The following is a 27,036-nucleotide window of genomic DNA, read 5'->3' as shown; positions in this document are numbered from 1 at the left end:
ACTCAGGGCGGCTTACAAGCTTAGCAGTAGCCTTCATTCTATGTATATGCCTGCTTATTAGGGCTTTCACACACACCCCCAAGCGGCATTATTACAAAGTCAGCTTAATTGCCCCCAACAATCTGGGTCCTCATTTTACCTACCTGGGAAGGATGGAAGGCTGAGTCAACCTTGAGCCTGGTGGGACTCGAACCTGCACTAATTGCAGGCAGCTGGTGTTACTTAAGGAGGCATTAGCTCACTGCTCCACCAAGGCTCTGTTACCTAGTTCAGTAATGAAACATCTGCAAGAAAACCACCCAGCTCAGAGAGCACCAAGGGCCCCACAATTCTCCTCCTCTTCCTCCTCCTCTTCCTCCTCCTCTTCCTCCTCCTCCTCGCATTGATGATGTTACCTAGTTCGGTAACGAAACGTCTGCAAGAAAACCACCCAGCTCAGAGAACACCGCGGACCCCACGTAGAGCAAGCCGGTGGAGGCAGCCAAAAGTTTGTCTGGCCATGAAGAGTTCTGTCTTAGAATAGCCTGAAAGTGGGAGGGGGATTTTGGGGTTTTTTGTTTTTTTTAAAATAACACTAGCTAAGACGAGGCCATAATAAGCTGTCAGTCGGAAGAAGGCTGCTGTTTCTAGTGTGGTCTTTCTTACAGTTGTGTTTTCACAGTTGGCACCAGAACGGGACTATTTACTACTTCCTTCCTTTCTCACTCTACACCCCATCATTCTTTCCACCCTTTAAGTGCCACCCAGAGTGGTAAGCTACGCTTGGGTTGCTACTACTTCTCCCTGCAGGAGAGTTGGGGGGGGGCGCTTCTCTTTCCTATTCGAGTCAGGATATTTACTTTCCTTTTATCTTCCATCTGAAACAACAAAAGTTGGGGTTTCCATTCCCCCCCCCGCACTCCCCTTTGACCTAAGAGCTGGAGAAAGGTTGCATCGTGTTTTAAGCAGTCTTAACCTGTCCTTCATCTTCAGGACGGGAGAGTCAAACCGTCCTGCTTGAAGGAAAGTCAATCCCATGTCGAGGTGCTGCCCCGTTAGACACGTCAGGGTCTGAAAAGACAGGCCATAGAAAGTCAGGGTTTGAAAGCAGCCAAGTCTGTTAGTAATTCTTCCTCTCCCCCCCCCTCCTCCTCCTCCTCCCAAATTCCACTGTCTTCTGGCACTGATGATGTTGCCCAGTTTGGGTAATGAAAGGTCTGCAAGAAAACCATCAAGCTCAGAGAGGACCAAGGACCCCCTAGTCGTCGTCGTCGTCGTCGTCCTCCTCCTCCTCCTCCTCCTCCTCCTCCTCCTCCTCCTCCCAAATTCCAACCTCTTCTGGCACTGATGATGTTACCCAGTTTGGGTAACGAAAGGTCTGCAAGAAAACCACCCAGCACCAAGGCCCCTGTATGAAATTGGGAGATCTTCTAATCTTCGTACCATTCAGGACAAAGGACTGTCCACTCTGTGGCTCACATGTCACATGTTTGTTTTTGACCACAAGTGGACAACAGGACCACAGTGGGCTGGCCTCGTGAGCTATATGAGCCCGTAAGCCTGTAAATGGCCTGGTGCATTTTATAGACTTGTGGATGACTCAGAGCAGCATCGAAAGAGACGACTATAAATGGCTTCACTTTGGGGGCTAAGTTAAGCTTGGTAAGAAAAGCTTGGTGGCTGAGTGGCTAAGCCATCAATTATGGTTTTCAAACCCCACGGCGGGATTAGCACTCGGCCCAAACTAAACCCTTTGCAGGATGGTTAAACCCAACCCAGGGACCCTGCTATAGTGTTTTAACCTTACTTTGTCATACAAGCCTTCTCGGTAGTTAATTCCCTCCTAGTTTACTCACAGAAACACCCCAGGGCAGAGTAACTGAATAACAGAATAACAGAATTGGATGGGACCTCGGAGGTCTTCTAGTCCATTCCCCCCTGCTCACACAGGAGACCCCATACCAACAAATTATGAAATAGCCTAATGGGTGAACTCAGCCACTGTGGTAACTGGTTACTGGTTAAGTTGTATATTACTGATGCAACGCACAAAGATACATCTGGGTAAACCATGACGATGAAGAGAAGGGTGAGGGGTGACATGATAGCAGCGTTCCAATACCTCAGGGGCTGCCCCAAAGAAGAAGGAGTCAAGCTATTCTCCAAAGCACCCGAAGGCAGGACAAGAAGCAACGGATGCAAACTAATCAAGGAGAGAAGCAACCTGGAACTAAGGAGAAACTTCCTGACAGAACAATTAACCAGTGGAACAACCTGCCTCCAGAAGCTGTGAAGGCTCCAACACTGGAAGTTTTTAAGGAGAGACTGGACAGCCATTTTGTCTGAAATGGTATAGGTTTCTTGCCTGAGCAGGGGGTTGGACTAGATGACCTCCAAGGTCCCTTCCAATTATTATTATCATTATTATTATTATTATTATTATTATTATTATTATTATTATTATTATCATTATCATTATTATTATTATTATTGACTTTCACTCTTTACGTTGGCGAGAATGACCAAGCAGCTTCTCGCCTCACGCTGAGCCTAAGCGCAAGCTTGATTTTGGCTTTTTTTCGCAAACTCAGGCTATTATGGGTTAAGGTTTATTCAGTAATTAAGCCTCAAGCCTGCCCGTTTTTGGTGGCCTTATAAAGTCTCAGAAACTCACACATACCTTAAATAAACAAGCCGGTGTCTTCGTGTAATGCATGAATGCAGCCCAGAAAGTTAGAGCTTCAGGTGAGAGTTCAGCTCTCTTTCCGCACGTTAAAACTTGCAACGGGTCTTTGATCTCTACTCCAGCCTTCTTTTTTTTGGGGGGGGGGAGGGGGTGGTGGAAATCAAATATGAGTTTCTTAGCGAAGGCAGCTGGGCTCCTTCACCCCACCAATTATCCCGTCAGTAAATGTGTTCACGTCTGAACAAATTCTTCTGCTTTCTTCTCTTATCCGTTTGAACACAGAGCTTCCCTTTACATGGAGCTTGTTGTTCTTCCCTCCCCCTCCACTCCAATTTAGAAGCTTAGATTTACTGCGATGAAACTTATTAGGGTAAAAAACGCATCGCATTTCCTTCCTGGTTTTTTACAATCCTTTTTTGTTGTTGTTGTTGCAGCGGTTGTTAAGCAAATACAGCAGCGAGAAGAATTAACCAGTGGAACCCCCTGCCTCCAGAAGCGGTGAATGCTCCAACACCGGAAGGTTTTTAAGAAGAGACTGGACAGCCGTTTGTCCGAAATGGGATAGGGTTTCCTCCTTGAGCGGGCGGGGGGAGGGGGTTGGGCTGGATGACCTCCAAGGTCCCTTCCAACTTTATTATTATTAAGCGTGAACCAGTTGCCGAGCCTCTGAATTTTGATCCCGCGATCACACGGGACTCTGCCCAGGTGAAAAGCGGTCCCGAGTCGCATTTTTCGTTGCCGCCGTGTCGCTTTGAAGGGCCACTAAGCGAGCTGTTGTGAATTGTGGATTGCCTGTAATCCATTTTTATATTTCATCCTTTCTTTGACCTGGTCTTTGAAGAGCTTGGAGAGACAGCCCCGTAGATAAAGAGAAGAAATAATAGCATCGCCCGTGAAATGTGATGTCTCCTGTTGTGGGCGTTGCGATGCATATTTTTTTTTTGTCTTGAGTGATACAAGTTTAACGGAGCAAGGAAAATGCAGGGCACCTGTTTCTTCTCCCAAGCCGTAATCTGCAACTTAGGATGGTCCTTGAGGCAGGCCTTTTCCCATTTTTCTCCCCAGCTAAATTTGGCACTTGCCTTCCTTTTTTTTCTGTATGAAAACTACATCGGGGGGGTCGTTTCCTCTGAAATTACAGCTCCTTTCAGAAGGACCCGGTAATTGATTTGTAAGCCCGTGGACGGTTAAAAGGCCTTATTCAGGAACATTCTGACTTTAGGAAATCTTTTCGACCTCAACGTGTCTTTGCCAAGAAGTCTGCGTATTTCAGCCAAGAAGAACATTTGCATCGGTTTGAAGATTGGAGTAACCTACTCTGGTGACTTTAGTTGCTTGGGAGGTCAACTCCCATCATCCCCAGCAGAGAGGGAGGGGCTGTGGCCGAGAACACAACCACCCACTTTAGCCAAAAACAGACCATTCCCCAATTTTATGGGGTGTGGTGATCCATCGTGTAGAACCGTGACAGGAAGTCCTCGATTTGCGATGACAGTTCAGACCAGAACGTCCATCCCTAAGCGGCTATTCAGCCAGCTGTGCCTCATTTTATGATGTCGAATCACGTGGTCGTTAAACGAATCCGGCTTTCCCCTTTGACTTAGCTTGTCAGAAGATTGCAGGAGGGGGGGTCAGGTGAATCCGGGACACCGCAACCGTCATAAAAATGAGTCAGTGGCCAAGCGTCCGAATTTTGATCACCTGACCATGGGGGAAATGCTGCAAAATGGTGACGTGTGAAAAAAAAACAAAACCCGGTCATAAGTCACTTTTTTCAGATGTTGTAACTTTGAATGGTCACTAAATGAACCAATGTAAGTCGAGGACTATCTGTACAATGGATTGGAACAGGGGAAGCCCAGGGTCACTTTTCCACATCATCATCATCATCATCATCATCACAACAACAACAATAATAATAAAGTTGGAAGGGACCTTGGAGGTCATCTAGTCCAACCCCCTGCTCAGGCAGCAAACCCTATACCATTTCAGACAAATGGCTGTCCAGTCTCTTCTTAAAAAATTCCAGTGTTGGAGCATTCACTGCTTCTGGAGGCAGGTAGTTCCACTGGTTAATTGTCCTCACTGTCAGGAAGCTTCTCCTTAGTTCCAGGTTGCTTCTCTCCTTGATGAGTTTCCATCCGTTCCTTCTTGTACCGCCTTCAGGTGCTTTGGAGATTAGCTTGACTCCCCTCTTCTTTGGGGCAGTTCATGTAGGAATTTTGAGAAACCTTCTCTTCTTCAGTGGATTATGGGTGTGAGATACCCCATCCCACAGCTTCTCCCCACCCCACCCCCAACTGCCAACCTCCAAAGAAAGATCAAGACTTCCTGAGTCTTCCCGAGGTGGGGTGGGGGTGGGGTGGACTAGAGGACCTCCAAGGTCCCTTTCAGCTCTTGTCCTTCTCTCTTCTGAATCTTTCCCGTGCCGGTCCGTGAATCACTCTGAGGCCGTCTGCTGATACGATAACTCTTCAGGAATAAAGATAATGGCTTGGACCGGGTGTTTCCTAAAATTAAGCCCTGAGTGGATTTTGGAACTGCTGGACAGGAAATAAGCTAATAATGGGATTTTTGCAAGTTTTCCCATATATGGGAGTAAAAATTGCCATAGGTTACAGCCTGACCTCCCTCCGTTTGGGTGAATCTTTTTTCAAAACGTCTTTGTTCTCCTGGACCGTGGGACACCCAGAGAGAGAAAAACATGCTGCTGTACAGCCAGGCTGTGGTGTCATTGCGAAGGTCACTTTCACATTTTTTAATTTATTCACGGGTGTTGCTTCAGGACACAACTCACCGGCAGCGTTTTTGAGACCAATTTGTCAGCGGATGCCTTTGGTTTAGCCCTCACTCTTTCATCTTCCAGCAATACACACAACTGCGTTGGCAGATGCGCTGCCAATATTGGGGAAAAATTTCTCCTCTACCTCTTCTTTCTCATTTCTCTCTCCTTTCCTCCTTTCCTTTCCTTTCCTTTCCTTTCCTTTCCTTTCCTTTCCTTTCCTTTCCTTTCCTTTCCTTTCCTTTCCTTTCCTTTCCTTTCCTTTCCTTTCCTTTCCTTCTTTCCTTTTTTTAAACAAAATTTATTCAGAAGATTAAAATACCCAGTCCAAAAGAAGAGAAGTCACAAAAGCAGATCACGTGACCCCGGGGGATGCTGCAACTGTCATAAATACAAGTCAGTTGCCAAGCATCTGAATTTTGATCAGGTGACCCCCCTGGGACGCTGCAAAGGTCATCAGTACGAAAGACTTAGGTCACCTTTTTTTCAGCGCCGTTGTCACTTCGAAGGGACACTAAAGAGACCGTTGCTAAGTCAGGGGCTATCTGAATAACCTTGTGCTAAAAAATAGGGGATTTGCTTTGTGTTCCTTTGATGGACTGCCCTTGAACGGTTAACAACTTCACGGTTTCAACACAACGTTCACCCACCACGCTAAACCACTGCTTCTTCTTCCTCTCTCTCTGCAGCGACATATTTGACGCCATGTTCCCTGTCACCCACATTGCGGGAGAAACCGTGATCCAACAAGGTGAGTTTCGTGCGTTGACGGCGTACATCCGTGTTGTCCTTGCTCATATCACTCATCATTTACAGAATCTATGCATGCCTTGACTCCTTCAAGGGAGGCAAAGAAATCCATGCTTAAGTCTCTTTGGCAAAGTCCTCATCTACGGGGGCTGGGTCCAAAAAACTTCATTTTCTGAATGGCAGCTGGAAGACGGGCTTCAAGCTTTTCCTTCCTATCTCCTCACTAGCCATCTCCAAACCCTGGAAGTTCCCATTATAGACGCTATACGGGACACTGGATTCAAAGGACAGGAGAAGCTTGGAACGGCACACAGCAACATCATTTGTATACCGCTTCACAGCGCTTCACAGCCCTCTCTAAGCGGTTTACAGAGTCAGCCTCTTACCCGCGCAACAATCCGGGTCCTCCTTTTACCAACCTGGGAAGGAGGGAAGGCTAAGTCGACTCTGAGCCGGTCAGGATCGAACTCCTGGCCGTGGGCAGAGTTTGCCAGCAATACTGCGCTCTAGCCACTGCGCCACCACGGCACGTGAAACACTGCTCTGCAGCGCCTTAAAACCAAACACATTTCCCCCCCCTCCCAAATTGTCCTGCAGAGTGTCACAGTCTTAGCTGGGTCAATTGCCCAGTTTTATAGATCTCCAGTTGAGGAACGTCAACCTCTCTTCAATCTTGGTCTGGTTTCCTAACCTGAACAGGAGGTTGGGCTTAATAACAGAAACATCCCTTCCGGCTTGGCTTTCTCTGATCAAGTATTTCCAAAGCTGGTACAAAAAAACCCACACCCGGGCTCTGATTTGTGTTTGTGTTCCCCCCGTAGGTGATGAAGGCGACAACTTCTACGTGATTGACCATGGGGAGGTGTATGTAAGTTGCAACTGGCTTCTTTGAAAAGGCTTTCTTTTCCTTTAACATTGTCTTCCTTATTTTTATAGAAATGTATTGATGTTCTGGCTAAGACAGGGGTGTCAAACTCAATTTCATGGAGGGCCGCATCAGCATTGCGGTTGCCCTCAGGCGGCCGGGTGGGTGTGGCCAGGGTGGGTGTGGCCTACTGGGTGGGCGTGGCTGGAGTGTGTATGGCCTACTGGGTGGGCGTGGCCAGCTCTACATCGTTGGCATCAAGGGTGCCTATGGGGGCCTGGGCAGGAGTGGGACAGATCTGAGGGTCTCTGGCAGAAGGAGGGTCTCTGGGCCAGGGCCAAGGCAGTGGGGGCTGTTCCCTCACTGTTTCCAAGATGGCTTCGCGGGCCGCATGAAACCACTTCGCAGGCCGGATCCGGCCCCCGGGCCTTGTGTTTGACATGTCTGGGCTAAGATATCAACAAGGGAACTTCTGAGTCCTCCTTGGTGGGTGACCTAGAGAGGGAAGGAATGTGTGAACCCTATTCGCACATGGCTCTGAGCCCTGATGTGATTGGTTTGGTGTCAGATGAATTGTTATTCCAGGCACTGAGGGGTTGCAAGGCAGGTTTATGAAGAACAATTCCTGTGTTTCACTACTCTAGTTGTATTGCCAAGTGCGAAGAATCAGGTCCATATATTAAATTCCAGTGAAGCTGATTTATTGTTCATGCCCATACACAAAAATCTAGTCCACTAACGGTCAGCAGTCAATTGGTGCGTCAAGGGAATTCAAGAGGGACTGGATCTGGAGCATTTGTGGACACGTAACGATTCCAGGCTGAGTCCTCCCTTGACTCTGCCCCTCGGCTCTGCCTCTTCTTCTCTCACATGTACCGAACAAGCCCAGCGAAAGCAAACCCAGATTCTTAGGAATAAGAACACGGAGCCCAAATTTGATCAATCAAACAATAAAATCCACCTGCCCACAGCAAACCAGCATGCTCGAGGAATGAACAGGTAGTCCTTGACTTCTGATCACAATTGGACCCCAGATTTCCGTTGCTAAGCGAGACACTTGTTCAGTGAATTTTTGCCCCATTTTACGGCCTTTCTTGCCGCTGTTGTTGAGTGAATCACCGCAGTGGTTAGGTTAGTCACGGCTGCTAAGTCAAACTGGCTCCCCCGTTGACTTTGCCTGTCTGAAGGTCGCAAAAGGGGATCATGTGACCTCCAGGGATGCCGAAACCATCATAAATATGAACCAGTCGCCAAGTGTCCAAATTTGATCACGTGACCCTGGGGGGGATGCTGCGACGGTCATAACTCACTTTTTTTCAATGCTCACTTTTTTCCACTTGTCTGAGATGGTTTAGGTTCCCCTTCTTCAGCAGGGGGCTGGACTAGAAGACCTCCAAGGTCCCTTCCAGCTCTATTCTATTCTATTCTATTTTCTATTTTCTATTCTATAATTTCTATTCTATAATTTCTATTATAGAGTTCTGTTCTATTCTATTTTACATTTTCTATTCTATAATTTCTATTTCTATTCTATTCTATTCTATTCTATTCTATTCTATTCTATTCTATTCTATTCTATTCTATTCTATTCTATTCTATTCTATTCTATTCTATTTTCCATATTCTATTCTATTCTATTCTATTCTATTCTATTCTATTCTATTCTATTCTATTCTATTCTATTCTATTCTATTCTATTTTCCATATTCTATTCTATTCTATTCTATTCTATTCTATTCTATTCTATTCTATTCTATTCTATTCTATTCTATTCTATTCTATTCTATTCTATTCCATTCCATTTTCCATATTCTATTCTATTATTCTATTCTATTCTATTCTATTCTATTCTATTCTATTCTATTCTATTCTATTCTATTCTATTCTATTCTATTCTATTCTATTCTATTCTATTCCATTTCATTTTCCATATTCTATTCTATTCTATTCTATTCTATTCTATTCTATTCTATTCTATTCTATTCTATTCTATTCTATTCTATTCTATTCTATTCTATTCTATTCTATTCTATTCTGTTCTATCCTAGTTCTTGTTCTATTCTATTCTATTCTATTCTATTCTATTCTATTCTATTCTATTCTATTCTGTTCTATCCTAGTTCTTGTTCTATTCTATTCTATTCTTCCCACGCGTTGCCATCAGGAGCCAAACTTATTTGTCGTATAAAGTCGCTTAATGGCGTATCATCAGCCAACAAATTATTTTGGTTTTAAAGCCTCAGAGTAACCAGGCCCGTAGGCCATGCAGTTTACCACTAAACAATCTCAAGATGGAAGGTGATCAAGTTGGAATGTGCCCGAAGCGTTGGGTGTTTTTTTTTGCTAATCATTTAGGATTAGGTCATCTCTTTCTCTCTCTGTCTCATGCCTTCCGTAAAGAGTAAGTAGAGAACCTCGGGCAAGTGATTTTCATCTTCAGAAGATTCAATTTGCTTTTCCAAACTTGCTCTGAAGGGCTGGAAACTTGCAGGGGTGACACCTGAAGATGACTGCTCGGGTGGGCCTGGAAATGGGAGTTCAGGGATTTGGGGTGGAGTGGGGGAAACGATGGCAGGGCTGGGAACGAATGCATTATTTGAAAGGAGTTTGGTGCTGTATCCAACAAAGTTTGGAACTGGGAGATGAACAGAAAGGGAGATTTCGGAAGGTCGAGGCTAGAGGCAGCCCTCAACTTGTAACAACACTTTGTTTAGCGTCGGTTTGAAGCTACATCATGATTGAAAAAAAGGGAATTCTGGGAGTTGAAGACCCCTGGTATAGGGTTTTCTTCCTGAGCAGAGGGTTGGACTAGAAGACCTCCAAGGTCCCTTTCAACTATTCTATTCTGTTCTGTTCTGTTCTGTTCTTTATTCTATTCTCTTCTGGTCTACTCTGTTATGTTCTATATTCTATTCTGTTCTGTTCTGTTCTATTCTATTCTGTTCTGTTCTGTCCTATCCTATCCTATCCTATCCTATCCTATCCTATCTATCCTATCCTATCCTATCCTATCCTATCCTATCCTATCCTATCCTATCCTATCCTATCCTATCCTATCCTATCCTATCCTATCCTATTCTATTCTATTCTGTTCTTTATTCCATTCCATTCTCATTCCATTCTCATTCTTTGCTATTTTCTTTGGAATTATTCTTTTCTTTGATGGTGGCGAGGAGGAGGAGGAGGAGGAGGAGACGGCTCATTCTGTGGCTTCCTAGATAGTATCAAAATAAAGTCCTTTCCCACCCAGCTTCTATTCTAAGAAGCAGCTGGCATATTTTAAGCCACCCAGTAGCCCCGTGCAGCTATTTAGGGAGCCGTAGCCTCTTTTTATGGCTAGCCCTTGGTGGGTCAGGAGGTCATCTAATTAAGCATGGTTGGGCATCGAAAGCCTGTCCCAAAGTCACCGTCTCCTCAAGAAAGCCAACTGACTCATTCTTCCGACTGGGGAAGTGAGGGGGTCTCCATTTGAAGCCTGCCACCTCTGCAGGGCGAGGGTAGAGACGAAATATGGTTGAGCATCCTTGCAAGGAGGGTGAGGAAGATAGCTTTAAGGTGGCCCTCGTTTTGGGTTTTCAAACCTTAACCAGGCAGGTTTTTTTTTAAGCGAGTCACATCCCATTTTCAGCCTCTGGCTATGGTTTGTCAAGGGACTCACTTCAATTGTGAGCGGAATCACGCGGTCGTGAAATTAATCCGTCTTTCCCAATTGTCCCTTGCTGCTGGGAAGATTGCAAATGGCATCCCGGCGGCTGTTAAGTTAGACACATGGTTGTCAAGTGAATCCGGCTTCCACATTGATTTCTGTCGCTAAGCAAGACGGTTGTTCAGTGACTTTTGCCTCACTTTCTGGCCACTGTGAATCACTGTTAAGTTAGCAACACGGTTGTTGAAGTGAAACTGGCATGCCCCCCCCCTTGACTTTGCTTGTCAGAAGGTCGCAAAGGGGGATCCGTGACTGCAACGGTCATAAATGTGAGTCAGTCGTCTGAATTTTGATGCCGTCACCATGGGGATGCTGCAACAGTTCCTGAGAGTGAGAACAATTAACCAGTGGAACCACCTGCCTCCAGAAGCAGTGAATACTCCCAACGCTGGAAGGTTTTTAAGAAGAGACTGGACAGCCATTTTGTCTGAAATGGTATAGGGTTTCCTGCCTGAGCAGGGGGTTGGACTAGATGACCTCCAAGGTCCCTTCCAACTTTATTATAAAACTTTTATTCATAAAACATGAAACTCGGTCAACTGAACACTTCAAGCTGACTGGCACGAAGGGTTGACACGGGTTGCTGCCAGCATCCTAGGTATCAACCAGGTATCTCCTTAACATGTAAGATGTTCCGAGTAGCGCAGTTTTTTGTAGCTTTGCTGGAGTTCTTGCAGGAAGCTGCAATTTCTTGATGTATTTTGCAAAGTTTTTGGACATAAGGTAAAGGTAAAGGTTCCCCCGCACATGCGTGCTAGTCGTTTCCGACTCTAGGGGCCGGTGCTCATCTCCGTTTCAAAGCCGAAGAGCCAGCGCTTGTCCGAGGACGTCTCCGTGGTCATGTGGCCGGCATGACTAGACGCCAAAGGCGCACGGAACGCTGTTACCTTCCCACCGGAGTGGTCCCTATTTTTCTACTTGCATTTTTTACGTGCTTTCGAACTGCTAGGTTGGCAGAAGCTGGGACGAGTAACAGGCGCTCACTCTGCTACGCGGCACTCGGGATTCGACCCGCCAAACTGCCGACCTTCTGATCGACAATCTCAGCGTCCTAACCCGGACATAGACATGTTATTATTATTATTATTACTTGTAAGTGTAAAAACCAGTTCTAAGTCATTTTTTTTCAGTTTGCACGCTCCCTAAACGAACCCGTGTATCCATATTCGTTAAGCGATGCACCCGTTAAGGTCTCCGGCCCAGCCAGTTGAGGCAGACTTACAAGGCAGCTTCTGAGTCTGCGGAAAAACAATGCCGTTTTTAGCTGGTTGTCGACTCTCACCCACTATCTCTCCAAACTATTTTTCTCTCAAAACAAAGCCATCCCAGCCCTCTTACTTTGAACACTTTAGCTGACCACGCTTCGGTTTGCTTTTTTTGCTTTTTTTATTTTTTGCTAGAGCAGAAGAGGTTAAAACAAACAACCAACAATAAAAAAACAACAACAACACAACAGCCATCAGCCAGGCTTGTCCAATTAAAATAACCACCCGGTGGGGTTTATATTTAGAACGACGGATTAGGCATTTTATTTTGATTTTATTTTCTTTGGCCGGTCCCAAACCCGCACTTTGGAGCTGTGACTTTCAACCTTTTTTTTGTTTTGTTTTAAAGGGAAGCCTGTTATTTCTATTTTGACCCAAAATGTTTTGGGCAGGCTGCCCTGTTTCCACAGCTACCCAAGCTGTCGCCTGACCGCAAAAACGGAACAGGTCTCCTATCTGCTGGAACCGTATTCCATATTTGGAGTTTCTGACTCAGGAATAACAAGCCAGGTCTTGTTACAGCTCGCGGATCAGACCATAACTCCAGCGGGGCCGAGGAAGCAAATGGACCAGCGAGCTGTTTATTCATGCTGTTTATTCATGCTGTTTATTCATCGGAGGCAATTAACATTTCACAAGGAGATGCTTTTCCTCCATTTATTACAGATCAGGGCTGGGAAATCTCAGGGTCAGGGGGCCACGCAACTCCCAACCCCTTTTCTCCACTCCCCACGTGGCTTCAAGATTGGGCAGCGAAACACTGAGGACTAGCAGCCCGGTGGACAGAATTCACGCTTTCGAGCAAGAGAAAAAAATGGCGGCTCTTCTTAATTTCTTCTTGATTTCCTCCATTCTTTCCATTTCCATAACCCGCCTGGCTTTGCAACGGAAATTCCCCATTGGAATTTTCGCCCGACCCCTGGGACGCCGCAAACCGTTCTAAATATGAACCCCCCCCCAGTCGCCAAGCGTCTGAACTTGTGATTCGGTGACTCCATGTGTGTGTGTGTGTGTGTGTGTGCGTGTGTGCGCGCGCTGCAGTGTACTTAAAAGCGTGGAAAAACAGTCCCAAAGTCACTTTGTTCGGTGCCGTTGTAACTTTGAACGGTCACTGAATGAATCGCGGTGAGTCGAGGACCGCCCGTTACGATTTCTGTACTGGTTACTGAATCTGCAGTTGCTGGCCAGAGAAAGGAAGGCGGCCGTGACTCATATCAAAAGCGATGGAAAACAATAGAAGCCCAGAATGTTTTTGATCTTTGCAAAGCTGCAGGCTTTTGCCAGAATCATAACTCTTCATATTTGGGTATCTCCAGCTCTGCATTCCTTTGCAAAGACATGAAAGTGAGAGAGGGAGGGAGGGAGGGAGGATGGAGGGGGGGGGAGAAGGAGGAGAAATCAGATCTTTGGCTACCGTGTAGATGGGCTGCGCAGCTCCAGCCATGAAAAAGGAATTTTGGCTTGTTTTGAACCCCCCTTTGCAGAGCCCCGTGGATAGATAGATGGATACCTAGGCTGAAGGGTTTGAAGTTTTGGTCTGAAATGGTCCCTTGATCTTTCCTCGGGCAGATCCCCGCAGACAAAATAAAATTGCGGGTTTTTCTTTGATTTCCTGCTTCATCTTCTCATGATATTTTTTCTCAACTTCCAATCTTTAATCATGTCGTGGTGACTGTGTTGTTAACAGACATACATTCCCTTCCTTCCTTCCTTCCTTCCTTCCTTCCTTCCTTCCTTCCTTCCTTCCTTCCTTCCCTTCCCTTCCCTTCCCTTCCCTTCCCTTCCCTTCCCTCCCTCCCTTGACTGTCCTTCCTTCCTTCCTTCCTTCCTCCCTCCCTCCCTTCCTCCCTTCTTTCCCTTCCTTCCTTCCTTCCTTCCTTCCTTCCTTCCTTCCTTCCCTTCCCTTCCCTTCCCTTCCCTCCCTCCCTTGACTGTCCTTCCTTCCTTCCTTCCTCCCTCCCTCCCTCCCTCCCTCCCTCCCTTCCTTCCTTCCTTCCTTCCTTCCTTCCTTCCTTCCTCCTTCCCTTCCCTTCCCTTCCCCCCTCCCCCATTATGTTGGGTGGAACACGGAGGTTGAAACCTTTAGGACCATAAGTCCTCCTCTCTAGCACACTGGCCCTTTTGTAGAGGGGACCTTTTCTTTGTCTGATGGTCCGGAGACTCCAAAATTGGCATTTCCATCCGGGAAGCAAGTTCTTAAATTCACAGACAGAAGGATAATCATGCTCGTCTTCATAGCGGTCCTTTTTTCACCCTCCATTCTGCTTCTGGAGAAGGGATTGGCAATAGCTTCGGCCAGGTCGACATCTCTAGATGGACCTCCTGAGACAGCAGAGCTAAAGCTACCATAATCCCCAGCTGGTCTGGCAGTGGGAAGGATGGGAGTTGTAGTCCAACCAATCCAGAGAGCATCAGATTTAGGACTGGTGAGCAATTTTCAAGGGGAGAGGGGAAGCGAAGAGGGCAACGTGGAAGGCAACGAAGAATTCTCCTCCCACTTTGCCTCCTGATATTTCTGCTAAGTTGTGTTTCCTTTGGCAGAGATTCCGAAGTTGTTTCCCCTGTTATCTCCTGCGATTTTTTTCCCGCCTTAATGTCCTCGTTCCGCCTACGGGGAGCTTGAACTTTCCGAGGTGGTCTCTGCCGTGGAGGTTTCCGGGTTTTGTGTTTTGTGTTTTAAATCTTGAAACCAAACTTTTAAGTCAAGGCCACCTTCAAATAAGAAGCGGCTTCTTTCCCGAGAAGGATGCCGGGGAAATAGGGAAATAGGGATTTTGACAAGTCGAAATCTCATGGGGTTAATTCAAAAAAATATATAAATAGACGGAGGATTTATGACGAGGCGATCGAGGTGACCGACGGAAAAGAAGCTTCATCTTGATGCGATTACTATTTGCGGAAACACGAGGAAAACGTTTATGGTCCATTGTCATTTATTTAAATAAGAACCGGTGTTCATTGAAGGTTGGCAAAAGAGAATATTGTGGGGAGAAGAGGACATCAAGTAAAGCTACTCTCTGTGCTACAGAGTTGTAGGAATTAAGTGTTATTGATCGTTTTCTTAACACTGAGCCAGACCACACCATGTTTACCCAGCACAAAGGTGTATGTTTAAAAAGTAAGAAAGCACGTTTAAAAATAAAATAAAAAAATAGAGGGAGGCCGTGTGTGTCCCTGTAGGCATCTCTCTTGGGATGGAGAAGTGCCATCGACCACCAGCTGGAACCTCACAGCAATTGTCAGCGTCGCAATCAAACCGGAAGACTCAACATTCATTCTCTTGACCCAGAATAATCCTTCCCACCCCAACGCAACCACAGCGGGACCCTATTTTTTTTTTGGAGGGAGGTGATGTTGGAAGCCGAAAGCTCAGCCATTGTCTTTTTTGAAGGGTCAACTTCCAGAGGTGACTGTTTCTGGTTGAAACAGTCCCTGGAAACTGACACTCCAAAAAAAAGGCAATGGCTGAGCCGTTGGCTTAAAACGTCACCCCTCCCCCCCCAAAAAAGCAATAAGAGTCTTGTACGTTTTTTTCCAAGGTGACTAACCAGCAAGTATTGGAGTGCACAATACTAAAACCTGGAATTAACGAGAAACTTCCTGACAGTTAGAACAATTAACCAGTGGAACCACCTGCCTCCAGAAGCGGTGAATGCTCTGACACTGGAGGTTTTTAAGAAGAGACTGGCCAGCCGTTGGTCTGAAATGGGGTAGGGTTTCCTGCCTGAGCAGGGGGCTGGACTAGAAGACCTCCGAGGTCCCTTCCAACTTTATTAGTATTAATATGATTATTAATCCCAGACATGTCACTGGAAGGCAAAATCACGAAACTGCCTCTCGCTTCCTTTGGCCCTGTCAGGCGGGGGAATCGCCAAGAGTCGGACGCGACTGAATGGGTAACATCACGGTCATCCTCGTGTTTTTCCCAAAGATGCTTTCCCCCCTCCCACCCCCAAAAAAGGTAACTGGACACCAAGAAAGTCCAGTTGCCTTTTAGTAAAAGCACCTTTGAGACAACCATGAGCTGGATGACTGAGCATCTCCGTAGACTCTTGTGTGTTTTGTATGCTTGCGTTAATCCATTTTTGGGAGAGTATTTATTTATTTATTTATTTATTTTAATTCCATTTATATCCCGCCCTTCTCCGAAGACTCAGGGCGGCTTACAAGCTTAGCAGTAGCCTTCATTCTATGGATATGCCTGCTTATTAGGGCTTTCACACACACACCCCCAAGCGGCATTATTACAAAGTCAGCTTAATTGCCCCCCCAACAATCTGGGTCCTCATTTTACCTACCTGGGAAGGATGGAAGGCTGAGTCAACCTTGAGCCTGGTGGGACTCGAACCTGCACTAATTGCAGGCAGCTGGTGTTACTTAAGGAGGCATTAGCCCACTGCTCCACCAAGGCTCTATACCCGTACTTCTCTCTCCTTTCTTGCTTCTCTCAACGAGAGCTAACTTGCTTTTTCGTTCTTTAATTCAGGTGTATGTCAACGGAGAATTGGTCACCAGCATCGGAGAAGGAGGCAGCTTTGGAGAACTGGCTTTGATTTATGGAACCCCGCGAGCTGCGACGGTCAAAGCAAAGACAGATCTTAAACTCTGGGGGATCGACCGGGATAGCTACAGACGCATCTTGATGGTGGGTTTCCAAAACAAGCTTTCCCCTATTCTTTAAGTCACCCCTTCCAAGCGTTCCCTCAACTTTCATTGAAAAGAGTTTGTTCATGTGAGTTTGTTCATATTCTATCCTATTCTACAATCTGTCTATTCTATTCTATTCTATTCTATTCTATTCTATTCTATTCTATTCTATTCTATTCTATTCTATTCTATTCTATTCTATTCTATTCTATTCTATTCTATTCTATTCCATTCCATTCCATTCCATTCCATTCCATTCCATGCTATTCTTACTCTACATTCTATTCTATTCTATTCTATTCTATTCTATTCTATTCTATTCTATTCTATTCTATTCTATTCTATTCTATTCTATTCTATTCTATTCTATTCTATTCTATTCTATTCTATTCTATTCCTATTCTATTCTATTCTATTCTATTCTATTCTATTCTATTCTATTCTACTCTCCTATTCTATTCTATTCTATTCTATTCTATTCTACAATCTGTCTATTCTACTCTACTCTACTCTACTCTACTCTACTCTACTCTACTCTACTCTACTCTACTCTATTCCTATTCTATCCTATTCTACAATCTGTCTATTCTATTCTATTCTATTCTATTCTATTCTATTCTATTCTATTCTATTCTATTCTATTCTATTCTATTCTATTCTATTCTATTCTATTCTATTCTATTCTATTCTATTCTATTCTATTCTAACTGGCTTTGATTTATGGAACCCCGCGAGCTGCGACGGTCCAAGCAAAGACTGATCTTAAACTCTGGGGGATCGACCGGGATAGCTACAGACGCATCTTGATGGTGGGTTTCCAAAACAAGCTTTCCCCTATTCTTTAAGTCACCCCTTCCAAGCGTTCCCTCAACTTTCATTGAAAAGAGTTTGTTCATGTGGGGAAAGGTCCTTGAAATGTAGGCCTGGGGGTGGGGGCACGGGGTGGTGGTGGGGGTGTTGTATAGGGCCAGCTGTCTTTATAAAATAAAAGGCAACATGCTGATTCGTACTGCGTGCGATTTATACAAAAAAGAGAAAAGTGTCCAAAATTAGACAAAACGCTATTTATGGGCATGAGAAGCCTTGGATGTCTCCCTTTCTTCTGGAGAAATTAAATTTAAGTTCATTTTGGGGTCATGGAGAGCTACAATCAGATCTGAAGGCGCAGTTCTCTTGACCGAAGAAGGGCTTGTAGCCGTGATGAACTTCTTAATATTTACTCCTTCCACTCCAGAGGTTTCGAAGCAGCTTTTGCTCGGCGGCCACATCCGATGGGTTGGATGGGAAATGGGGTGTGTGTGTGTGTGTGTGTGATATTGCCAACACATCTGGAGACGCCAGGCGACGGAAAGGTGAATTTGGCTGCTGGCCTTACGTAGCCTTCCTCTTTGTCATGAGGAAAGTCGCTGAAAGAGGCTAGCATTTGAAAAGATGGAGATAGGAGGCGATGCTTCGGAGGAGAAACTTGCCCATGATATTTCATGCACCGAGTCTTGAAATCGTTTGGTGTGAGAATGCCAAAAATGCAAAAGATCCAGCGGTTTTTTGTCATTGTTTGCATCCTCACGCCAGCTCTTAGAAGGTTTTAAGCTTCAGTGCAAATGCATTGGGCAACTGCTTCATATTTGTGATGGTGGCCCGTGTCCCCGGAGGTCACGTGATCCCCTTTTGCGTCCTTCTGACAAGCAAAGTCAACGGGGGAAGCCATATTCCCTTCACAACCGTGTTAGTAACTCAGCACAGGCAATAATTCACTTAACGTCTGTGGCATGGAAGGTCATAAAAGGGAGCAAAACCCACTTAACAACAAGAGTCTGACTTAGCAACAGAAGTTTTGGGCCCGGTTGTGGTCCTAAGTCAAGGACCACCTGTAACTCACCATTAAGACTGGGAGGTAATCCTTGTTGTCTGCTCAGTTGGCCCAACTCTTCTTAAAAACTTCCAGCATTGGAGCATTCATAACTTGTGGAACAACCTGCCTCGAGAAAATGGGAACGCTCCAAGCCTGGAAGCGTTTAAGAAGAGACTGGACAGCCATTTGTCTGAAATGGTATAGGAGGGTTGGACTAGAAGACCTCCAAGGTCCCTTCCAATTATTCTATTCTATTCTATTCTATTCTATTCTATTCTATTCTATTCTATTCTATTCTATTCTATTCTATTCTATTCTATTCTATTCTATTCTATTCTATTCTATTCTATTCTACAATCTGTCCATTCTATTCTATTCTACTCTACTCTACTCTGCTCTACTCTACTCTATTCCTATTCCTATTCTATTCTACAATCTGTGTGTTCTATTCTATTCTATTCTATTCTATTCTATTCTATTCTATTCTATTCTATTCTATTCTATTCTATATTCTATTCTATTCTATTCTATTCTATTCTATTCTTACTCTACATTCTATTCTATTCTATTCTATTCTATTCTATTCTATTCTATTCCATTCCATACCACTCCATTCTATTCTATTCTATTCTATTCCATTCCATACCACTCCATTCTATTCTATTCTATTCTATTCTATTCTATTCTATTCTATTCTATTCTATTCTATTCTATTCTATTCTATTCTATTCTATTCTATTCCATTCCATTCCATTCCCATTATTCTATTCTATTCTATTCTATTCTATTCTATTCTATTCTATTCTATTCTATTCTATTCTATTCTATTCTATTCTATTCCATTCCATTCCCATTATTCTATTCTATTCTATTCTATTCTATTCTATTCTATTCTATTCTATTCTATTCTATTCTATTCTATTCTATTCCATTCCATTCCATTCCATTCCCATTATTCTATTCTATTCTATTCTATTCTATTCTATTCTATTCTATTCTATTCTATTCTATTCTATTCTATTCTATTCTATTCCATTCCATTCCATTCCATTCCATTCCATTCCATTCCATTCCATTCCATTCTATTCTATTCTATTCTATTCTATTCTATTCTATTCTATTCTATTCTATTCTATTCTATTCTATTCTATTCCATTCCATTCCATTCCATTCTCATTCTTTGATATTTTCTTTGGAATTATTCTTTTCTTTGACGCTTATTCTATTCCATTCCACTGACCGCCGAGGTACCTTCTAAGTCTCTTCTCCCCCACTTCGTTTTCCACCTGGAGTTGGCCCAAAGCACTTGGTATCCACAGCCTTCCCTCTTGGTTTTCCCATTCCCTTCCCTTTGTTTCATCCTTTTAACCTCCTCCTTTTCATCCCCGAGACTTTCCTGCCTTCCCTAGTCTCTGATGGCTGCCGCCTTAAGCAGTTTTGTCCAGCTTCCCTTGGAAAAAACTTCCCCTTTTGTTCCAAGAACCTGATTTCCAGCTAGCTCTTCAAAGGCTGCCTGGGGAATGGGGGGCGTGGGGGGGGGGGAAGAATTGGAAAAATAAAATCCTTGGCTGCTCAGAACCGTCCAACTTTGTCCTTTAATAGAAGAAAAATATGGAAATATTTGAAGCATCTTTTCCTCGACCTTTAAATCCATTGTGCCTCTTGGCTGGGGGATTTGCGACTCCTCGACTTAAAATAGTTCGTTTAGCGACTGTTCCAAGAGACAAGGGCCCTGGGGGGAAAAAAGTGACTTTTTGACGTCTTTCGCACTGACCACCGTGGCAGCATCCTGACGGCCCCCGGGGTCAAAAAGCCTTGGTGGCGCAGTGGGCTAATGCCTCCTTAAGTAACACCAGCTGCCTGCCATTAGTGCAGGTTCAAGTCCCACCAGGCTCAAGGTTGACTCAGCCTTCCACCCTTCCGAGGTAGGTAAAATGAGGACCCAGATTGTTGGGGGCAATTAAGCTGACTTTGTAATAATGCCGCTTGGGGTGTGTGTGAAAGCCCTAACAAGCAGGCATATACATAGAATGAAGGCTACTGCTAAGCTTGTAAGCCGCCCTGAGTCTTCGGAGAAGGGCGGGATATAAATGTAATAAAAAAAAAAAAATTCAGACTCTTGGCAACTGACTCGCACTTACGACGGTTGCAACGTCCCGGCTTTACAGGATCCTTGTCCGTGGCCTAGCCACGTCCATGGGGAAGCCAGACCCACTGAACAACCGGGTTGCTAACTTTAGCAGCTGCAGTGCTTCCCTTAATAACCGTGGCCAGGAAGGAAGGCCGTAAAATGGGGGAGAGCTCGCTTAATGACGGTCTCGCTTAGCAACAATCGTGACTGTTAAGTCGAGGACTCCCCTGTAGGTTGAGAGTAACACTTGGAGGCTGGTTTAAAGCATCTCCCATGTCCACCATGGCTAGCGACGGGACCTTCGTTTCTTCTCCCTGTGCTTGTGCGTCCTTTGCGTTGACCTAGGAAGTTACATTCGCCGCACGGTTTTCATCGTATGTAAAGACGAAAGGAGCACGGCGAGGTTGGTTCCGCTTCTGAACTCAAGGGCATTTGGGGAAGTGTCCAGTAGACAAAAGGCAGGCTCCGGGAGATGAGCTGGATGAACGGAAAGGAAACTTGGAAGTGAAAGAGAGTCAGAGGCTGAAAGGCTGGGAGGAGAAAAAGGGGCTGCAAATAAATAAATAAATAAATAAATAAATAAATAAATAAATAAATAAATAAATAAATAAATAAATAAATAAATAAATAAATATATATCAGACGGGACCGAATGGGTGGGAGTGTGGAGTAAACTGCACAGGATTAACTCAGCCTGATAAGACACAGCATTGCTTTCCACAGTTGCTGCTTGCTCCTTCCTTCCTCACTCACTTCCTCTTTTTCCTTTGTTCTTTCCTTCCTTCCTTCTTTCTCCTTTCTTTCTTTCTTTCTTTCCTTCCTTCCTTCCTTCCCTTTTCCTTCCTTCTTTTTCCCTCCCTCCCTCCGTCCCTTCGTCCCTCCCTCCCTCTCTTTTCTTTCTTTCTTTCTTTCTTCTTTCTTTCTTTCTTTCTTTCTTTCTTTCTTTCTTTCTTTCTTTCTTTCTCTTTCTTTCTCTTTCTTTCTTTCTTTCTCTCTCTTTCTTTTTCCTTCCTTCCTTCCTTCCTTCCTTCCTTCCTTCCTTCCTTCCCTTTTCCTTCCTTCTTTTTCCCTCCCTCCCTCCCTCTCCTTTCTTTCTTTCTTTCTTTCTTTCTTTCTTTCTTTCTTTCTTTCTTTCTTTCTTTCTTTCTTTCTTTCTTCCTTCCTTCCTTTCTTTCTTTCTTTCTCTCTCTCTCTCTCTCTCTCTCTCTCTCTCTCTCTCTCTCTCTCTCTCTGTGTGTGTGTGTCTTTCTTTCTTTTTCTTCCCTCCCTCCCTCCCTCCTTCCCTTCCTTCCTTCCTGAACCCAGGACCATAGAGTTAAGAACTTTAGCAGTGTGCATATTGACAAAAATGATTATCCACATTAAAAAGACGAATGCAATTTTTTTTGGGGGGGGGAATTAATATTTCTAACCCAGCCAACCGTGGAGGCTCTCACTTCTCCCAAATGTCATTTGGGGCCCCCAAACCATAGAAAACCCACAACGATTTCTTAAAATCTGCAGCTGTTCCCACCTCCAGGTTTCCGCGGTGCACATAACTCTTATGTCAATCCCAAACTCGCCACCTGCAAGGCAAGGAGGGAATCAACCTCCCTCCCCCCCCCCGGCCAAAAAAAAAGAGAAGACATCTGGGTGAGGTTTTCAAGGGCAACCAGGGGTGCAGAGCAAGAAGCCGTTCCCACCGCCCTTATCAGTCTTTCCGAGCCGAATGAAGCTGGCAGCCTTGCCTCTACCTCCCACGGCTACCTCTAATTGTCCCCCAAAGGCGAATGAGAAGGACGGGGGCAAGAGATAATGAACAGGTGTTTAAATGTTGGATTGGCCACAAAGAGAGATTCCTGGTGCCAGCAACTCTGAATAACATTCAGATACTCATCACTCCCTTTGGCCTGCTTTGTGAGTCTTCGGACCCATGAAGTCCCTTTGTTGCATCCTGTGGCCAAATTGAGTCGGTATCCTCTCTCCTATCTTTGTTTGCTTATTAATTCTCCACATTAACACAGTTTACTAAGCCCACCCCCACCACCCCACCCCGCGCCAAGGCATTCATCCACCCTCTACCGTCCCCTCCAATCTGGCGCATTGCTCAGTCGTTTCCCCGAAGGAACGTCGGGGAGTCTCCTGTCTCCTTGGGATGGCCTGCTAGATCTGTCTTCCTGAAATGATTTTTTCCCCTCCCCCTCCTGGCTTCTCTGTCCGTCCATGTCAAGCAAAAATCCATCTAGCTTGGAGCGGAAGGCCTTCGAAAAGCAATCACAATCCCTAAGATTCCAACACCGGCAAGGACTCAGTCCATAAATCAGGGTTGAGGGTTTTAGTCCTACGTGAACTTTTCGGGTGGGTTGGCTGGGACCGTCCTGGCGATGAGATGACCAGGCGGAGGGTGCAAGCAAGGCTGCAGGTGTGGTACTTTGTCAGACCAGACAAGTGAGGTTGTCACTTTCCTGGCTCGTTGCTCAAGCGATGTGTTTGCAAGGACTAATTGAAATGGCATTTACTCTTATTTTTTGGTTGCAGATCAGGTTGCAAGTTCTGGGCTGACTGGCTGCCTGTAAATCTTTTATTTTCCAAGCTGGCTTGGCATTGCTTCTCCTCCTCCTCCTCCTTCTTCTCCTCCTTTTTTTCTTCTTCCTACGGAATATTTCTATTGCTTTCCCCCTTGCTCTGTTCTTGCACTTGTCATTTTTATACGTCTAAAGTCTCCCCTCCTGGCTTAAAGGCTTGCTCATATTGTGCAGAATTTTGGGTCCGATTCCTCAAAGGCGACGGCTTTGCAACACTGGAAAGTCCTCAGGTCTTCATCGGCACGTCACCTTTGAATCCCTTTTTGCCCTGGCTTGCGCTCAGCGCGACATCTCGGCAGCTGTATGATCCCAGGCAGAGACCCAGCTGTTTGGTAGGCTTTCACACGGCGCATCTTTTCCCTTGACGTTCTCCAGACTTTGAGGGAATGCCAACTAAAAAGAGAGTACAATGGATCTTTGTTACTGTCATCTCAATGCTTGACACATTCTCTTGACCAAGGGGTCTTCAAGCTTGGCCCTTTTATGACTTGGGGACTTCAACTTGTGGAGTTGAAGTCCACAAGTCCACAAGCTTGAAGACCCCTGCTCTTGACCCATCAAGAACATTTAACTCCGCATCTCCAAGACTATGGTCCATCACTTGCAGCCCCTTTAGAATTGGTTTCAGGTGCGGTCGGTCGCCTCGAGGGGGACGAAATGTGTTCCCTTCTGTGTACAGTTTCCATCAGAGAGACACGCACAACCTGGAACGGGATGGCCCCCCGAGCAAACCTTCGCATCTGATTTAATGGAGTTGTCTCGGGATCAAGAGACGGTAATATATAACAGCTTTTGGAAAGGGATCAATCCCTCCGCTCCATCAGGCTATTATTTACCCTTGGCATGACTTCTCCCCCCACCCCACCCACCTTTCGTACTGCATCATCATCGCTGCAACCCAAGGGATCGCTTTTATTCCCGTTTTAATGGCTGGTTAAAAAAATATAAAAAGGAAAGAAAAGAGAACTTGGGAGTCGCTTAGAGGTCACTCAGCCATTGTCTGCACCGATCTGGTGATCTCTCTTGTCGTTAAAGCAGCAACGGAGAGCGAGGGGAAGAGCGAGGGAGTCTAGCCATTCTGAGAAGCCAGAGACGGGGCGTTTAATTTGATATCCCGGTCCTTTTCGCCCTGATTCCTAAACCTAAATCTGGTTTTAATTACCTCTGTGGGTTGGAGAGTCCCCGTGCTGCATGATTATTGCTTCTTAAAATTTTTCTACAACCCACACTTGGCTGGAAGGCCACCTGCGGATCATTTCCTCCACCCCATGGCAGCCCGTTGGCGTGGGGCAGACACCTGCCTCTGTTTCTCCAGCTGTCACGATCTGCTGGCCACTTGTAACTTCCCAGCCCGGATTGGAGTGGGAAGCCGTCCAGTTTTGCGATGAGCTGTCAGCCTTTGCTGTATGAATGTCTGGTCTTTACAAAGCTCTGGAAATTGCCCCCCCTACCCCCGCCGCCCCCCCCACACACACACAGAGTATCAAAGTTTGCCTTGTATTTTGGGAAAAACCACCTGGATTGGACCAGCAATGGTCTTCAAGAAAGACTTCAGGAAAGGGAAGGTTACAGTCTGCCCCCTCCCCACCCCCACTCGCCAGCTTCCATAATCTCCAGCCATGCTGGTAGGGAATCCTGGGGGCAACTGTCCTGGCAAATCTGGATGAGGCCAGAAAAAATAGAATAGAGCAGAGCAGAGCAGAGCAGAAGAGAAGAGAAGGGAAGGGAAGGGAAGAGAAGAGAAGAGAAGAGAAGAGAAGAGAAGAGAAGAGAAGAGAAGAGAAGAGAAGAGAAGAGAAAATATAGAATAGAATAGAATGCAGAATAGAATGAAATAGAATAGAATAGAATACAGAATAGAATAGAATAGAAATACAGAATAGAATAGAATAGGAATAGAATAGAATAGAATATAGAATAGAAAATATAGAATAGAAAATATAGAATAGAATAGAATGCAGAATAGAATAGAATAGAATAGAATAGAACAGAATAGAATAGAATAGAATAGAATAGAATAGAGTAGAGTAGAGTAGAGTAGAGTAGAGTAGAGTAGAGTAGAGTAGAGTAGAATAGAATAGAATAGAATAGAATAGAAGAGAAGAGAAGAGAAGAGAAGTTGGAAGGGACCTTGGAGGTCATCTAGCCCAACCCCCTGCTCAGGCAGGAAACCCTATCCCATTCCAGACAAATGGCTGTCCAGTCTCTTCTTCAAAACCTCCAGTGATGGGAGCACCCACAACTTCTGAAGTCAAACTGTTCCACTGGTTAATTGTTCTCACTGCTAGGAAGTTTCTCCTTAATTCCAGCTTGCTTCTGCCCTTGATGAGTTTCCATCCATGGTTTCTTCTCTTGCCTTCTGGTGCTTTGGAGAATAGATTGACACCCCACCCCACCCCTTCTTTGTGGCAGCCCCTCAAACACTGAAATATTGCTGTCATGGTGTCTCCTAGTCCTTCTGTTTCTCTAGACTAGCCAAACCCAAATCCTGCAACCCGTTCTTCATATGTCTTAATCTTCGGGCCTTTAATCATCCTAGTTGCTCTTCTCCGCCCTCCGCGCTCAACCTCTTTGTTGGAATGTGGCGACCCAAACGAATGCATGTGTCAAATAATTTATTTATTTTTTTTATTTTATTTATTTTAATTCCATTTATATCCCGCCCTTCTCCGAAGACTCAGGGCGGCTTACAAGCTTAGCAGTAGCCTTCATTCTATGTATATGCCTGCTTATTAGGGCTTTCACACACACACCCCAAGTCGCATTATTACAAAGTCAGCTTAATTGCCCCCAACAATCTGGGTCCTCATTTTACCTACCTGGGAAGGATGGAAGGCTGAGTCAACCTTGAGCCTGGTGGGACTCGAACCTGCACCAATGGCAGGCAGCTGGTGTTACTTAAGGAGGCATTAGCCCTCTGCGCCACCAAGGCCTTTACTCTCATGCCTTTACTCTCTCTTTACTCTCTCTCTTTACTCTCATGCCTTTACTCTCTCTCTCCTCTGGTCAGTCTTATTCTTCCCGCCCTGCCAGAATTGCACTAGCCCCTCCGAGGAGGAGAATACGGGCCCTTCCTTTATAAAGCAAACATTCCTGTTTCTTTATGGCTTAAACCATCCAAATTGGGATTTGGGGGGTGGGGGGAAGAAAAAGAAAAAGAAAGGCTGTTTTTTGTCTTCCTAAATTGGCCAGCCGAAACCTGGGAAGTGTCCGATTATCTGCTTAACTCCAGGTTCCTTTTAGATGTGCAACGGCGGGCTGGAATTGATTCTTCACGCTAATTAGCTCATCAGGACGTGGATCATCGTTGAGTTTTTTTCCCCTCTTATTTTGAAGCTTCAGGGAAGGGAAAGGATTAGGGTGTGGGTCTTCCCCACTGCCCGGACATCGTGTCCCATCCGCCGACGTTAAATTCCACCGGCTTACAAGGACCCGATCCAACTTGTGAAGGGCGAAGTTCATGTTTGGTGGGAACTCAGTGGGCCGAAGAGATGGGGATTATCCGTGCCGCGGCACATTTTCTCGCTTGGTGTCTTCACCCTTGAGGTCTCCTCTGAGGTTGACAGCGACGTGGGCAGCATTAATTCTTCTTTTTTTCCCCCCTTCTCTTTTTCAACAGGGCAGCACGTTGAGAAAACGGAAAATGTATGAAGAATTTTTGAGCAAGGTTTCCATTTTGGGTGCGTAACTTTCTCCCTCCGGAGAACCGGATGGTTTCTTTTGCTGGGATTCAGCCTGGGCAGAGTCAAATGGGCAAAGCCAGACAATAAACCTCGGGATAGGTGGTGGTGGGAAAGGTCAACCATAAG

General features: G+C 45.3%; 1 protein-coding gene and 1 long non-coding RNA gene across 2 annotated transcripts in view; one reads left to right on the top strand and one right to left on the bottom strand.

Moving 5' to 3' along the window:
* Positions 1-27,036, top strand: part of PRKAR1B (protein kinase cAMP-dependent type I regulatory subunit beta) — a 62,596-nt gene that overhangs the window by 17,545 nt on the left and 18,015 nt on the right. Inside the window, exons 5-8 of the mRNA XM_083372843.1 lie at positions 6,137-6,198; positions 7,019-7,065; positions 16,520-16,678; positions 26,847-26,907. Coding sequence (XP_083228969.1) covers positions 6,137-6,198; positions 7,019-7,065; positions 16,520-16,678; positions 26,847-26,907 — 329 coding nt within the window. The remainder of the gene's footprint in view (positions 1-6,136; positions 6,199-7,018; positions 7,066-16,519; positions 16,679-26,846; positions 26,908-27,036) is intronic.
* Positions 21,751-27,036, bottom strand: part of LOC310646434 — a 138,362-nt gene continuing 133,076 nt past the window's right edge. Inside the window, exon 2 of the long non-coding RNA XR_014493689.1 lies at positions 21,751-21,857. This is a non-coding gene — a long non-coding RNA (uncharacterized lncRNA). The remainder of the gene's footprint in view (positions 21,858-27,036) is intronic.

The sequence above is a fragment of the Vipera ursinii genome (assembly GCF_947247035.1).
Source record: "Vipera ursinii genome assembly, chromosome: 13".
Taxonomy (NCBI): Eukaryota; Metazoa; Chordata; class Lepidosauria; order Squamata; family Viperidae; genus Vipera; species Vipera ursinii.
This window is presented reverse-complemented; position numbering and strand designations above follow the sequence as displayed.